This window comes from Lagenorhynchus albirostris, chromosome 13, assembly GCF_949774975.1.
Source record: "Lagenorhynchus albirostris chromosome 13, mLagAlb1.1, whole genome shotgun sequence".
NCBI classification, from domain to species: Eukaryota; Metazoa; Chordata; class Mammalia; order Artiodactyla; family Delphinidae; genus Lagenorhynchus; species Lagenorhynchus albirostris.
In genome coordinates, this window is record NC_083107.1 from 9197248 (window position 1) to 9210830 (window position 13583).

At 43.6% G+C, this 13583-nt stretch overlaps 1 protein-coding gene across 9 annotated transcripts in view; it reads left to right on the forward strand.

Annotated features, from left to right (window-relative positions):
* The first annotated feature begins 25 nt into the window (after window positions 1-25).
* Window positions 26-13583, forward strand: part of KANSL3 (KAT8 regulatory NSL complex subunit 3) — a 41366-nt gene continuing 27808 nt past the window's right edge. For 6 of the 9 annotated variants that reach the window (XM_060168809.1, XM_060168810.1, XM_060168811.1 and 3 more), the window contains exons 1-3: window positions 26-107; window positions 1103-1367; window positions 4355-4525. In XM_060168809.1, coding sequence (XP_060024792.1) covers window positions 1153-1367; window positions 4355-4525 — 386 coding nt within the window. In that variant the 5' untranslated portion in view covers window positions 26-107; window positions 1103-1152. Of the gene's footprint in view, window positions 108-1102; window positions 1368-1498; window positions 1919-4354; window positions 4526-7867; window positions 7947-13583 lie in introns of those variants that run through there. The other 3 variants (XM_060168814.1, XM_060168815.1, XM_060168816.1) reach the window with 3 other exon arrangements.

Here is a 13583-nt window from a genome sequence, read left to right on the forward strand (position 1 = left end):
CCACTTCCGCGTTTTGTTCGGTGCCCGGGGCGCCGGGGCTTGGAGGCGGTAATGCGCAAGCGCACAGGAATCCGGCCAGGGCTGAGCGCGCGGCCGGAAGGTTGCGGGTGAGGGAAGGGTCGGCCCCGGCGGGGGTGGCGGGCCCGGGGTGGGGTCGAGGCCCGGGTCGGTGTGGGCGGGGGTCTCGGTGAGGACCTCCGGGCTCCCAGGGCGCGCGGGGACCGGGCGGCCTGGGTCGGACGGCCGTGTGGGGCCGGGGGCGGGCTCGGGCCGCCGTGACGCGGGCGCTGCGCGGGGCCGGGGTGGGCGGGAGGCGGCTCCTCCTCGTCGTGAACTCTCGGTGACCTTGGCTAAGTCACTCCATCCCCCTGAACCGGCGCCTCCGTCTGTAACGTGCGAATCACAAGCCCTGGCTACCAGCTGGGGCGATTTTGAGGCTCGGTGGCTGGACCCCCGAAGGGTACCTGGAGCGGAGGGCGGTTCCCCAGGGACCACCCCGGCCTCGGTGAGGGAGAGGGGTCTTCCTCGCATAGCATTGTTACAGATTTTGGGGAGGAGCTCTCACCTGTATATTTTTAAAACTCCAGAACATTATGAAGTCGTTGCAAAACTTTTGTTTAACACAAACGAGACGTCAAGGGCTTCCGTGAGGCCCACGTTAAGCAGCTGTTCCTGGGATGCTCACGCTACTGCTGGAGACGGCTCTGGGAAGCTTTCGAGAATGGTGTGCAGCCGTAGAGACCCTTAGCTTCAGAATTATTAGTATTTGTAATTCCTCGTGTTTGCCAAAACCCGTCCCGCCCACGTAGGAAATTAGGGCGCTGGACAAGCAAGTTTAGTATCTGCCTTGGTGAACATTGGAGTCCCTCGGCTTTGCAGTGGACCAAATTGTAGAGACTGAGGATGGAGGTGGTGCTATAGCCTTTTTTGGTGGTGGAGTGGGATCTCAGGAACCCTCCCTACGTGGGTAAGGGTCTGTAGTGTGATGGATACTCAGTGACGAATGCTAGAAGGTCACAAAAGTAAGAAGCCTGTTAGATGTTCTAGGTTGGAAGAAATTCTGAGCATTTGAATTGACTTAAACTGGAACTTTTCACTGCAGGTGACTAGCATGCAGGTACCCGTTCTCTGACTTGCTGCCCCTCTTCTGACATGGCCCACCGCGGTGGGGAGAGGGACTTCCAGACGTCAGCGCGGCGCATGGGCACCTCGCTGCTCTTCCAGCTTTCGGTGCATGAGCGGGAGCTGGACCTGGTGTTTCTGGATCATAGCTATGCCAAGCCGTGGAGTGCCCACCCAGATGCCAGTAGTGCCCGCCCCACCCGCATGCTCTTTGTTACGCCCCGGAGGCAGCACGAAAGTACCATGTGAGTTTGGGCTTCTCTCCTAAGGGTGGCCATTGCCCTAACTGGGCAGTGATCAGATTTGGAGATTAGAGCGGATTTTACTGTGGGAGATGGTAAAGGGGGGGTGGGGCTTGGATGTTTAATTCAGGCATCACTGTTAAACATCATGAGGTTATCAGGCCTATATGTGGACACCTACATCAAGACATCTAATGAGTTAGGAAAGCAAGATGTTCAAAGGAAAGCAAACAACTTAGATAACAGGACTTGTCTGGGAAGAGGAATTGAAGAGGATTGTTTCAACTGTGAAGAAAAAGACTGAAGAGTTGACTTTTAAACATTGCCACCTAGGATTAGACTCATTCCTTTAGTCCAGTGATCTGGCTCCAACACTGGCAGCAATAACCTTTTTATGGTAATTCGATTTGCTTTTCCTGGCTTCACCTGGAAAGTTGAGGAGCATATGCCCCAGGACCTTGCTTTCTGTCTTAGCTTGTTACAGAACTGTCACCATGGGTTGATCTTAACCCTTCCTAGGTCTGGTTACATATTCAGCCCGCCTACATTATAGGGTAAGGACTTTTTAATAAATTTACCATGTAATATGTGATAGAATTACATTTGGCCTAAATAAACTCATTTAGCAGTTCTTTTGACCTTTAAGGTGTTCTGATTACTGGTGTTTCAAGATTTGTTGATATATTCTATTTTGATGCTTAAATCATGCCCTTAATAATTTTATAAACTTTTATTGGGAAGAGGTTTTTTTGTTTGTTTGTTTTAATCTGACCTGATGTTTAATCTTTCCCCTGGCACAGGTTTTAGGTTTGTTGGAGAATAGAGATCTCGTGTTTTGCTTTTTTAGATCCCCCAGTGAGCCTTAATGAGCTAGAAGTACCATGATGTGTGTGTTCAACACGTGTAGAATAGTGGTTTTTATTTCTTTTCCCAGTGAGGGCAGCATTTTGTTGGCCTGCTTTGAATGTACAGGGCATGGGGTCTGTGACTTTAGGGAATAATCCAGCATAATCCTGATGCTTCTGGCCTAGGGCATAACTGAAGAGCTCTTTTAAATAGAATTTGAGGTCTTTCTCTTAGTTATGTAATAGCTTCTTGATATTGAGACTCCTGTGTTCATATCTCATGATATTTTCTTAAAGTGAGATTTTGTGGATTTGGTCATTTCAGTACTCAGAAAATTATGTCCTTTTATAGACTGACTCCACATATTGGCCCTGAAAGTGGGAGTTTGGCATGTTTTAGGAACTCTTTTCAGGCCATTGGGTCCAGAATGTGGTTGCAATGGGGGTATAAGTGGGAGCTAAGGGAGAAGTTGGCAGAGGCTACCTCATGTAGGAATTTGATTCTAAGAGTTGGTAAGAAGTCATTGAAGGATTTTAAGCTAGAGATTGGATTTTTATTTGAAAAGATCACTCTGAATTTTTGTTGAATAGATTATAGTGCAGGAGTGGAGTAGATAAGACCTGCTAGAAGACCATTGCAGTGGTTGGGGCCAGAGATCATGAGCCTGATGGAGCAGGAATAGTAACAGGTGGAGAAAAACGGTTGGCCTTGAGGTGTATTTTGTAGATCCATCCAACATGCCCTGCTGTAGTGAATTGGAAGGAGTAGCCAGGGTTAAGGGGAAAGGCAACATTCGGATGACTCTTAGATTTCTGGCTTGAGCAGCTGGGTGGTGCCATGAGTCGGGGAAGGCTTGGGGAAGATGTGGTTGGAATGGTGAAATCAGGAGTTCTATTTTAGGAAGACAAGTCTAAGTATCTTGTCCAATGTCTGGTCCACAGAAGATAATCAGCTATTTCACCCACCACCAAATCTAGCTGCACATTATTTCACTTCATTTCATAATGGTGTAATTATTCCAGCCATTGGGAATGGATACAATAACATCCTTGAGGTCAAAAAGTTAAAGTGATGTTCGGTAGATAGCCAGTGGGCCAGTTTGATTGACATCGGATTTTGGGTGACAAAGTTGGTGCAGTGAAGGACCCTCATGGCACTAGGATTTCTTTAACATTTTAAAATATGAAAGATCCTTCAGGTATCCACTTACGTTTGTTTCTGTTGTAGGCTCCTTACAGAGTGAGTAAGCTAAGGCGTCTGCATTCCAGGTGATCTGTCTTAGACAATCATAGGCTTTTATAGCATATCATTAACTACCAGTTGACTTGCTAAGGAAAGGGCAAGTTTGTATGAATTTATTTAAAACTCTAGACCAACACCGCCCGACAGAACTCTGTAGTGATAGAAATGTTCTATATCTGTTCTGTCCAACATGGTAGCCTTAGGCAGATATGTCTGTTGAGCACTTGAAATGTGGCTTGTGTGACTGAGGAACTGAATTTTTAATTCTGTTTATTTATTTATTTATTTATGCCACGCTGCACAGCTTCAGGATCTTAGTTCCCCAACCAGAAAATGAACCCAGGACCTCAGCAGTGAAAGTGCAGAGTCCTAACCACTGGACCACCAGGGAATTCCCTCTAATTTTTATTAATTTAAATAGTTCCACGTGGCTTATACCTACTGTATTGGAAAGCACGTTTAGGCAATCAACTATATGCTTAGAGAATATATTTGTCCTTTTAAAAAAAATAGCTCTTTGTCATTTTTGCATAGGTTCATTTTAAAACAACTTTGTGTTCCCCCAGCACATACCAGCATGTCAGAGGGCAGAGATCTAGACAAGTGTGGGAAAGATGACTTTGGATCATAATTTTCTTGTGGATATAATATGCTTATGCATACTTTAAAGCTGATTAGGGACTTACCTGGCGGTCCAGTTGTTAAGACTCCCCGCTTCCAATGCAGGAGGCGCGGGTTCGATCCCTGATCGGGGAACTAAGATGCCGCACGGCGCAGCCAAAACAAATAAATAAATAAAAGCTGATTATATTAAAGAGACATTTTTGGCAACCAGATGATCGTTAAATACCTGTGTTGTGTGAAGTACGTGTGGCTGGTCCTATTTCCTCACTTCTTTACAGCGAGTCAGATGTCCCAATAGATGTGGAGACAGTCACGTCAACCCCTGTGCCACTTTATGACAATCAGAAGGCACGCAGCGTGATGAATGAGTGTGAACGGCATGTCATCTTCGCCAGGACCGACGCAGATGCACCTCCCCCTCCAGAGGACTGGGAGGAGCACGTCAACAGGTAGGCTGCTTCTGAGAAGACCGGGCACTCCAGGGTTAGTAGTCACCGCACTGTAAATGTGTATCATTTTCACTGAAACACATTTATTAGGAGCTTATTTCATCTGTAGCCACATGAGTCAGAATGTTCTCCTGTCTCTGCATGACAACTCTCAGCTCACTGTGCGGTGAGCTTCTTGGGAGGAGAGCTTGTGTCTCAGCCATCTTTCCATCCCTGACACCTAGGACATTGCCTGGCACATAGTAGGCATATAGTAAATGTTGATTGAACAAATAAATGAGTTAAATTTGATAGGTGTGACTTGCTGTCTAGCATATATAGTACATGTTACATTATGTACTAACATACGTGTACGTCTGAGTTACCCAGACTGCTAGAAAAAGAAACCCTGTTAAATAAATGTCCATTTGTATGACACTGTATTTACATTGTCTGTAATTAGGGTAGTGAAAACGTTCTGGAGTCGTACGAAAAGCTAACAGATGTTTGATTTGAGTGGCTTTTAAAAATAGATTTGTAGGGCTTCCCTGGTGGCGCAGTGGTTGAGAGTCTGCCTGCCGATGCAGGGGACACAGGTTCATGCCCCGGTCCGGGAAGATCCCACATGCCGCAGAGCGGCTGGGCCCATGAGCCATGGCCGCTGAGCCTGCACGCCCAGAGCCTGTGCTCCGCAACGGTAATGGCCACGACAGTGAGAGGCCCGCGTACCACAAAAAAAAAAAAAAAATAGATTTGTAGTCTGTGGTTTTGGGGGAACACTTCACCCCACTTTGATGAGTTTGCTGCCTAGTTTTTTCTCTTACAGCCTACTCGCCGTGGGGACCCAGCACTCCTCTTTAGGTCATTTGTTGTTCATTTGGCAGATATTTATTTATCTTTTATTTATTACATAAAACTTTATGAAGATAAAATTTACGTACCATACAATTCACCTATTTAATGTGTACAATCAGTGGTTTTTAGTATATTCATCCCCACAGTCAATTTGATGAACATTTTCCTTAACCCCAAAAGAAACTCCATACCCATTAGCAGTCACTTCCCATTTCCTCCCAACTCCTCCAGCGCCTAGCAACCACCAGTCTACTTTCTGTCTCTCTAAATTTGCCTTTTGCAAACATTTTATATAGATGGAATCATACAGAACGTGGTCTTTTGTGACTGGATTCTTTCACTTAGCATAATGTTTTCAAGATTCATCCATGTTGATGCATGTGTCAATATTTCATTCCCTTTTAATGCTGAATGATATTCTATGGTATGAATGTACCACATTTTGTTTATCCATTCATCTGTTGATGGATATTTGGGTTGCTAACACTTTTTGGCTATTACGAATAATGTCACTTTGAATGTTCATATACTTGTTTTTTAAAAAATAAATGTATTTTTAAAAATTTATTTATTTTTGTCTGCGTTGGGTCTTCGTTGCTGCTGCGGGCTTTCTCTAGTTGTGATGAGCGGGGGCTACTCTTCGTTGCGCTGTGTGGGCTTCTCATTGTGCTGGCTTCTCTTGTTGTGGAGCACGGGCTCTAGGCAAAGGGGCTTCAGTAGTCTTGGCATGCGGGCTCAGTAGTTGTGGCTCGAGGGCTCTAGAGCTCAGGCTCAGTAGTCGTGGCGCATGGGCTTAGTTGCTCTGCAGCATGTGGGATCTTCCTGGACCAGGGCTCGAACCCGTGTCCCCTGCATTGACAGATGGATTCTTAACCACTGGCCCACCAGGGAAGTCCCCATATACTTGTTTTTGTGTGGACATACGTTTTCATTTCTCTTGCATATATACCTAGGAGTGGAATTACTGGATCATATGATTACTCTGTCTAACTTGTGAGGAATTTTCAGATTGTTCTCCAAAAGGGCTACATCATTTTACATTCCCACCAGCGGTGTATGAGAGTTCCAGTTTCTCCACATCTTTGGCAACACTTGTTTTTAATCTGTCTTTTTCTTATTATGACTGTTCTAGTGGGTATGAAGTGACATCTCATTGTGGTTTTAATTTGCATTTCCCTCATGGCTCTCTCTATATGTATTTACCTACTAAGGGAGTGTTAAGATCTTTATATCAGGGGTTGGTAAGTGGTAAACTTGCCATAATGTTGGAGAGCTCTTACTTTATAATAATGGAAGAAAAAGAAGTAATTTGATAGGAGGAAGGGTAGGAAAGTTTGAGGCTAATTGGCATGGTTTATGAGTTTGGCTGGAAGCAGGGAATGAGACTGAGCTGGTGTGCTTATGTGATCAGGATAGTAGCTGTTGAAGGAGGAGCAGTTCTGCACCTTGGCTGAAGAGCTTTTGCAGAAGTTGTTCGGGGTCTTGAATTGGAATTAACGTTGTGCCCTAAGAAGGGGAAATGCTCTCTAGAGCTTCAGATAAAGAGGAAAACTGCTGTGAATGAAGATCAGCTACTAGAGTATTACCGGAGTCAGTGAATTCAGGAAAGTAGTTTATCACCATTGTTACAGTTAATAATACTAAAAATACTGACAATGGTAGTAACAAAAAAGAACTACCGTTTGTTGAGTGCTTTCTAGGTGCCAGGCATTGTGCCAAGCGCTTCATATGCATTCTCTCTTTTAAATCTCACAACTCTCCTAGGCATATCCCTTCTTCATCTCTGTTTTACAAATGAAGAAACCGAGCTCAGGGAGTTGAAGAAACCTTAGGAAGTAGTGGAGCAAGGATTTGTTTAAAGCGAGCAGTCTGACTCTGGAGCCCAGTGTTCTCAACTACTATACCTTCTCTTTAAGGGTAGTAAAAAGAGAGACCAGTTAGTTATGGCTGAACAAGGTGGCCTCACACTTATGTGTCCTTTATGGTGTTGGTTGCCTTGTCCTCAGTTTGCAGTTTCAGAAACTGCATGGGAGAATTGCATGAATTTTTCAATCAGTTCGCCCATGGTCATGATCAGAAGGTTTTGGGGGACTCTTCATGTTTACCAAAGTCATCAGAGACTTAATAATACATATGAATACCAGTTTCTTAATTTATAAGGAGAGATACAACTGCAAGGCAGATGAGACACTGGGGTGGCCTGGCCCAGAGCATTGATTCTCAGTAGGAGAATCTGGGAAGCTATTCTGTTCGCGCAGTGGATGGCGAGTGGACAGTCTGCACAGGAGGTGCCCTCCTTCAACAAGGTAGCTGGATGCACCCATCTTTCCTCGAAGCAAGATGGGCCCACAGAGTTAGGCCAGGGCACACCTCCACCTGCCCAGTCCTGCAGAGAAACACTGACAGATTCTAATCTTTGGCTTGTCTTTCTCCATGTGGACCTCCATCCCTGTGTTATGACATTGCCACAGATTGATATGATTAATTAGCGCTCAGTTTATCTCAGATTATTTGTCTTTTAGTGTCTGATGAGATTTTGGAGGCGTCCTTCTCCCATTAGCAACAGGCTTACAAACCATCTCTTCAGGTAGGTTACTTTTGCACACAGTTAATTTCATTATTTGATGGTACTTACTGACTTCAATTTCAGAGGTCACCACTTTATGACCTTGTCCCCAAGTTCTGGATCTGTAGCCTGTTTGGAGGTTGCAGTTAGTTCTCTCTGCTTGATTGTAATCATCTTGTTGCCATTCTTTCCCTTGATTTGATTGTTAAATTGCTGCTTCTTTTCTTCCTGTATAAAATCATGTAAAATTACAGTTTCCCACATCAAGAACTCATGGACTATATAGGACAGCTCCCTAGAAATCTGTTTTTCCTCAGAGAGATTACTGACCTCTCTTATCAGTGGATTCAGAAACTTAATTTTCTTTTTTAGTGCCCTATTTCACCCTCTTGAATTATTTTAGTAGCAACTGCCTTCAGATAACTTTCTATGTTTAGAAAATGAAGCCCCCCCCGCCCAGCCCGAACTGACTCTGAGTTTCTCTAGTAATGCCTGATATTTCATGAAATAGTTTAATATCCGTCTCTTCTTGATTTAATTGTCTAGATCAGGGGTTGGCAAACTATGGCCTATGCGCCAAATCCGGCCCATTGCTTATTTTTGTATGGCCCATGAGCTAAGAATGGTTTTTACATTTTTAAGTGGTTGAAAAAAATTTTTAAAAAGACACAAGAAATTCAAATTTCAGTGTCCATAAATACAGTTTTATTGGAACACAGTCATGCCCACTCATTTAGGTATTGTCTGTAGCTGCTTTTGCACTACAGCTGCGGAGTTGCATAGCTGTGATGGAAACCATATGGCACACAAACTCTAAAATATTTACTATCCAGTCCGTTATAGAAGAAGTTTGCCGACCTCTGGTCTAGATTGCGTTCTTGTGTCTGCATGCCAAAATCGTGTGACCTGGAGAACCTTTGAAAATGTTATACATTTGCTGGTGTAGTAATGTTTCCCCAAAAAGTTGGACCAGCTTTTTCCCCCAGATGTTTGTCAAATGCCAAGTTTAATTAGATGAACAGCTTTTCAAAGACATTTAACAAAATACTGCTGACATATGATACTTTGGGGCATTGCTCTCAAATGGATTTTAGGACGTTGTCAACATTTCAGTAAAATAATCTAGTGTCCTAAAGCAGGTTGTCTTATCTTAGAAATCAGAACTTCTGAATTCAATTGAAAAAAATTCTTCTTTTCTAAATTTGCTCTAATTATGTCTCTCAATATTGTATGTATCTATGTGTTAATCTCAGATGGATGTTTGAAATTTTGAGTTCAAGATCTTTGAGTTGTTTATTTTCCCTCCCTCTCCCTTCCTCTCTCCCTGCCTCTCTCTGTCCCTGTCATTCCTCTCTTCCTTTCTCCTGGTGTTTAAGCAAAGAATTTTATAATCTGAAAAAGTAAGTGTGACCTTTTTCTTCTCTCTGATGTTCTTTCTCTCTCTCTGCTTGCCTTCTGGTTTAAAAAAAAAATCCTTTAGACATTTTAATATTGAATTAGTATCAGAGAAAGAATTACCTTTGAAAATATCAGGTTCTGGGACTGATGTGACTTTTTGGCTGCTTTGGATAAGAGGAGCCAGAAGTCAGAGTGTCATTTGGGTTCAGTGGGAGCGTGGAGAACATTAGTGTCTGATCTCATCTAAGCAATGGAGAGAAGGCATTTTTGCACTCATGAAAATTGAATAGGTTTAGGTGGGGGGAGCGTGTTGACTCACCACAGTTCCCATCAGCTATTTGACTGTTTAGACTTGTATTTAAAATTCTGTCTCCTGTTTTTAAATTTTTCCTTAATTATATCTTTTGCATGCTCTTAATCTTGGGTTAGATCATTTTTTTCTGCCCACTTAATTTTCCAGCCTCCCACGAAACTGGCAAAATATAGATAACATGTTTCAGTTCTTGGAATCACTTTGTTATATATCCAGCAACAATCCTAAGAACTTTTTCTGGGGATTTTAGATTCTCAACATTGTGGTTTTTCAATTTAATTTCAGCTGACATTGGTGTATGGTAGTAATTTCTAAATAGCTTGTAGTCCCCCTCCCATTTTGTTCACATCATTTTCCTTGCTCTTGTCATTTCGGGTTTCAGGATAAATACAGAGTAAGAAAAACAAATAGAGAAAACATCCTGTTGTATAATAAAGAACAGGATAATTTTGGAAACACTGTCGGTACCTCAGAAATAAAAATTATACCTCATTCTCTGTCCTTGGGATTAAGGTTTGCAACGTGATCAATGGGCTTTGAGAAAGGTCAAGAGATTGTTGAACATGAAGAAATTGTATTCATTGTTTAACCTGTTTGATTATCACTGAGCATTGCTGCTGGGGGTAAGGCTGCAGTATAATACTGCTTTCAAGATGTCACAGGTTCTTTATACATATTATTTTCACAGAACTGAAATTCAAAAATTTTAACACATCTTTCATTTCCACTTCAAGAGATTTATCCTTCAGAGATACTTGCACAACCATGTAAAGATATGGATAGAATAGATGTGTGTTTGAGTGTATTGGGGAGAGGAGGGATGGTCACTGTGACTGTTTATAATAGCAATAAAAGGGACACAACCTAAATGCCAACCAGTAGGGTAGAGCCAGCCATTAAAAGCAAAGAAGTTTATTAAAATGGAAATATCCATGTATCTCCAGAGAGCTTTTTTTTTTTTTTTTTTTACGGTACACGGGCCTCTCACTGTTGTGGCCTCTCCCGTTGCAGAGCACAGGCTCTGGACGCACAGGCTCAGCGGCCATGGCTCACGGGCCCAGCCGCTGTGCGGCATGTGGGATCTTCCTGGACCGGGGCACGAACCCGTGTCCCCTGCATCGGCAGGTGGACTCTGAACCACTGCGCCACCAGGGAAACCCCAGAGAGCTTTTTATAACCACTTGTGGACATCCTCTGTCTCCTCCCACCACCACCAAATCCCCAAGCCCATCCAAGAATCACTATACATATGAGACATGCTACTCATGTTAGTGTGTCGTACATTTAAATAATGTGAAGGAAAATGAGATGATGAACCAGTGGGCTGGAAGGTGCTGGTTCCCACAAACCTTCCTGGTCCCAAAGTATCCTGAGTCCCTACTTGGAGTAAAAGCTTCTACTCCCCTACCTCCCAAATCCAGAATCTCTCTGAATATCAAGGCACAACAAAAACTGACCAGATCCTAATGAAGTAGCAGAAATTAAGCCAAGAGAGCTATGGGAAAATAAGAAAAAGGACGATTCCAGGAAACCTAAGACTGCTTCTCGTATGCCACAAGGGGTTATAAAAGGATGAGAGGCTTTGGAGGTTAGGGCGGATTGAGCTTTGGCAACAAAGCTACTACAGGTAGAGGGTACCCCTGAAGAATTCTGTGATCCTGGACTTCAGCTTGCTCCCATCAGTAGTCATAGCTAACTGAGCTTTTTACTGTTAGAAGGAACCGTGAAGATCATCTAGTCCATCTCTTTTACAGTCAAGGAGACTGAGGGCACACAGCCAGCTCCTGGCTCATAGCTAGTGTTCTCGTGGACTGTATAACTGTGGTAAGTTGTCAAACTGGAGATGTGGTAGGTGGAGATTTTATTTTACAGAAGGAAAGGATAGTGGGATAACTGTGCAGTGTGCATAACAAAGGGTAATTTGCCTTCCACCTGCATGTTTACTGGGCCATGTTGTTAGAGAGATGACCTGTAGAAAAGAGGGTGTCTGGTTGGTGGGTTATGATGGGAAAGGTGCTAGTCTGTTATAAAGTAAGAGAAATGGAGATTGCTGAAGTTGTTTAAGCAACTTCCTTGCGGTTCAGGCACCCTGTATAGTGAAGGGCTCAATTTACAGTTGCCCACTTGGTGTATCCGTGTTCCTCTGCTGCTCAGGACCCAGGCGCTTCTGTGGTAGGGAGTGAGAGGGTTTGAATTTGTGCTCCACTATTTACAGGATTTAGAACGTAGTATGCACACAATTCATCTGTTTCTCTATTCAGCAGATGTTCAAGTCCCTACTCTGTGTCAGACACTGCTTTATGTGCTGGGGATGTAGCACTTAAAATGGACAACAATCTCGGCCATCTTGGCCTTTACATTCTAGCAGAGGAAGACAAACCAAGCAAATAAATAAATAAAATGGATACAATGTGAGGTGGTGGTATGGCTGGATAGGGATAAGGAATCCCAGGGTGGGAGTGAGGTGTCGGCAGTTTTAAGTACAGGTGAGTCAGGGAAAGCCTCAGTAGGTGACATTTGAACGAGGACCTGGAGATTGGAGAGGGAGCCATTGTTTCAGGTAAGGGGAATGGATGGTTAGGGCCCAGTCTGTGCTGTGAGAGCATGCAGGATGTGCATGGGGGAAATAAAGGGAGGGGGCAATGTGGGGAAGCACAGTAAGCTGGGGACAGTCATGGAGGATGAGGTTGGAGAGGCGGGGGGGTCCAGACAGCCCATTGCAAGGACTTGGGCTTTCAGCTGATTGAAATGGGGCCATTGAAGGGTTTGAGCTGAGTGACATGATCTGATTTAGGTTTTTGATTGATTTTTTTCCAAAATTGGTTTTCCAAAAGGTGGTACTAATTTATATTTCCATCAGCAAAGTTTCCAGGGATCTATTTTCTTACACCCGCACAACAGTGTACTACTGAACTTCTTATAACTACATTTTTTAAAAAATTAATTTATTTTATTTTTGGCTGCATTGGGTCTTCGCTGCTACACGTGGGCTTTCTCTAGTTGTGGCGAGCGGGGACTACTCTTCGTTGCGGTGCCTGGGCTTCTCATTGTGGTGGCTTTTCTTTGTTGCGGAGCACGGGCTCTAGGTGCACGGGCTTCAGTAGTTGTGGTGCACGGGCCTAGTTGCTCCGCGGCATATGGGATCTTCCCGGACCAGGGCTCGAACCCCTGTCCCCTGCATTGGCAGGCGGATTCTTAACCACTGCACCACCAGGGAAGTCCCTACATTTACTTATTAATATTTATTTATTTATTTATTTGGCATCAGGTCTTAGCTGCAGCACCAGGTTCTTCGTTGTGGTGTGTGGACTTCTCTCTAGTTGTGGCACACAGGCTCTAGAGCGTGTGGGCTCAGTAGTTGCAGCGTGCGGGTTCTGTAGTTGGTGGCGCGCAGGCTCTAGAGCACAGGCTTAGCTGCCCCATGGCATGTGGGATCTTATTTCCCCAACCAGGGATCGAACCCACATCCCCTGCATTGGAAGGCAGATTCTTAACCACTGGACCACCAGGGAAGGCCCAAGGGGGTTGACTGCCTTTTCATGAACTGCCTTTTCATGTTCTTTGCCCATTGTTTTTGTTTTGAGTGTTTTGTCTTTTTCTTAATAGTTTTCTAGAGGCTTTTTCTATTTTAATGAAACAGTAGTTATTGTTTCATTGTGTTTTGACTTCATTTATGATACTTAATTTTTTCCTTTACAGAAATTTGAAATTTTTATGTAGTTACATTTATCTTTCTTCTTTTTATGGCTTCTAGGTTTTAGGTCATACATAGAAAGTTTTACTCATTCTAAGATATAGATTAGATAGGTAGTTAGATTTTTTTAATTACTGTTTTTTCCTAGTACTTTGGTCATTTTATTTTTATTTAACTTTTTATTCCACTTGCAATTTACTTTGGTGTAAAGAGTGATGTGTAGGAATCCAGATTTTCTTTTTCCAGGTGGCTG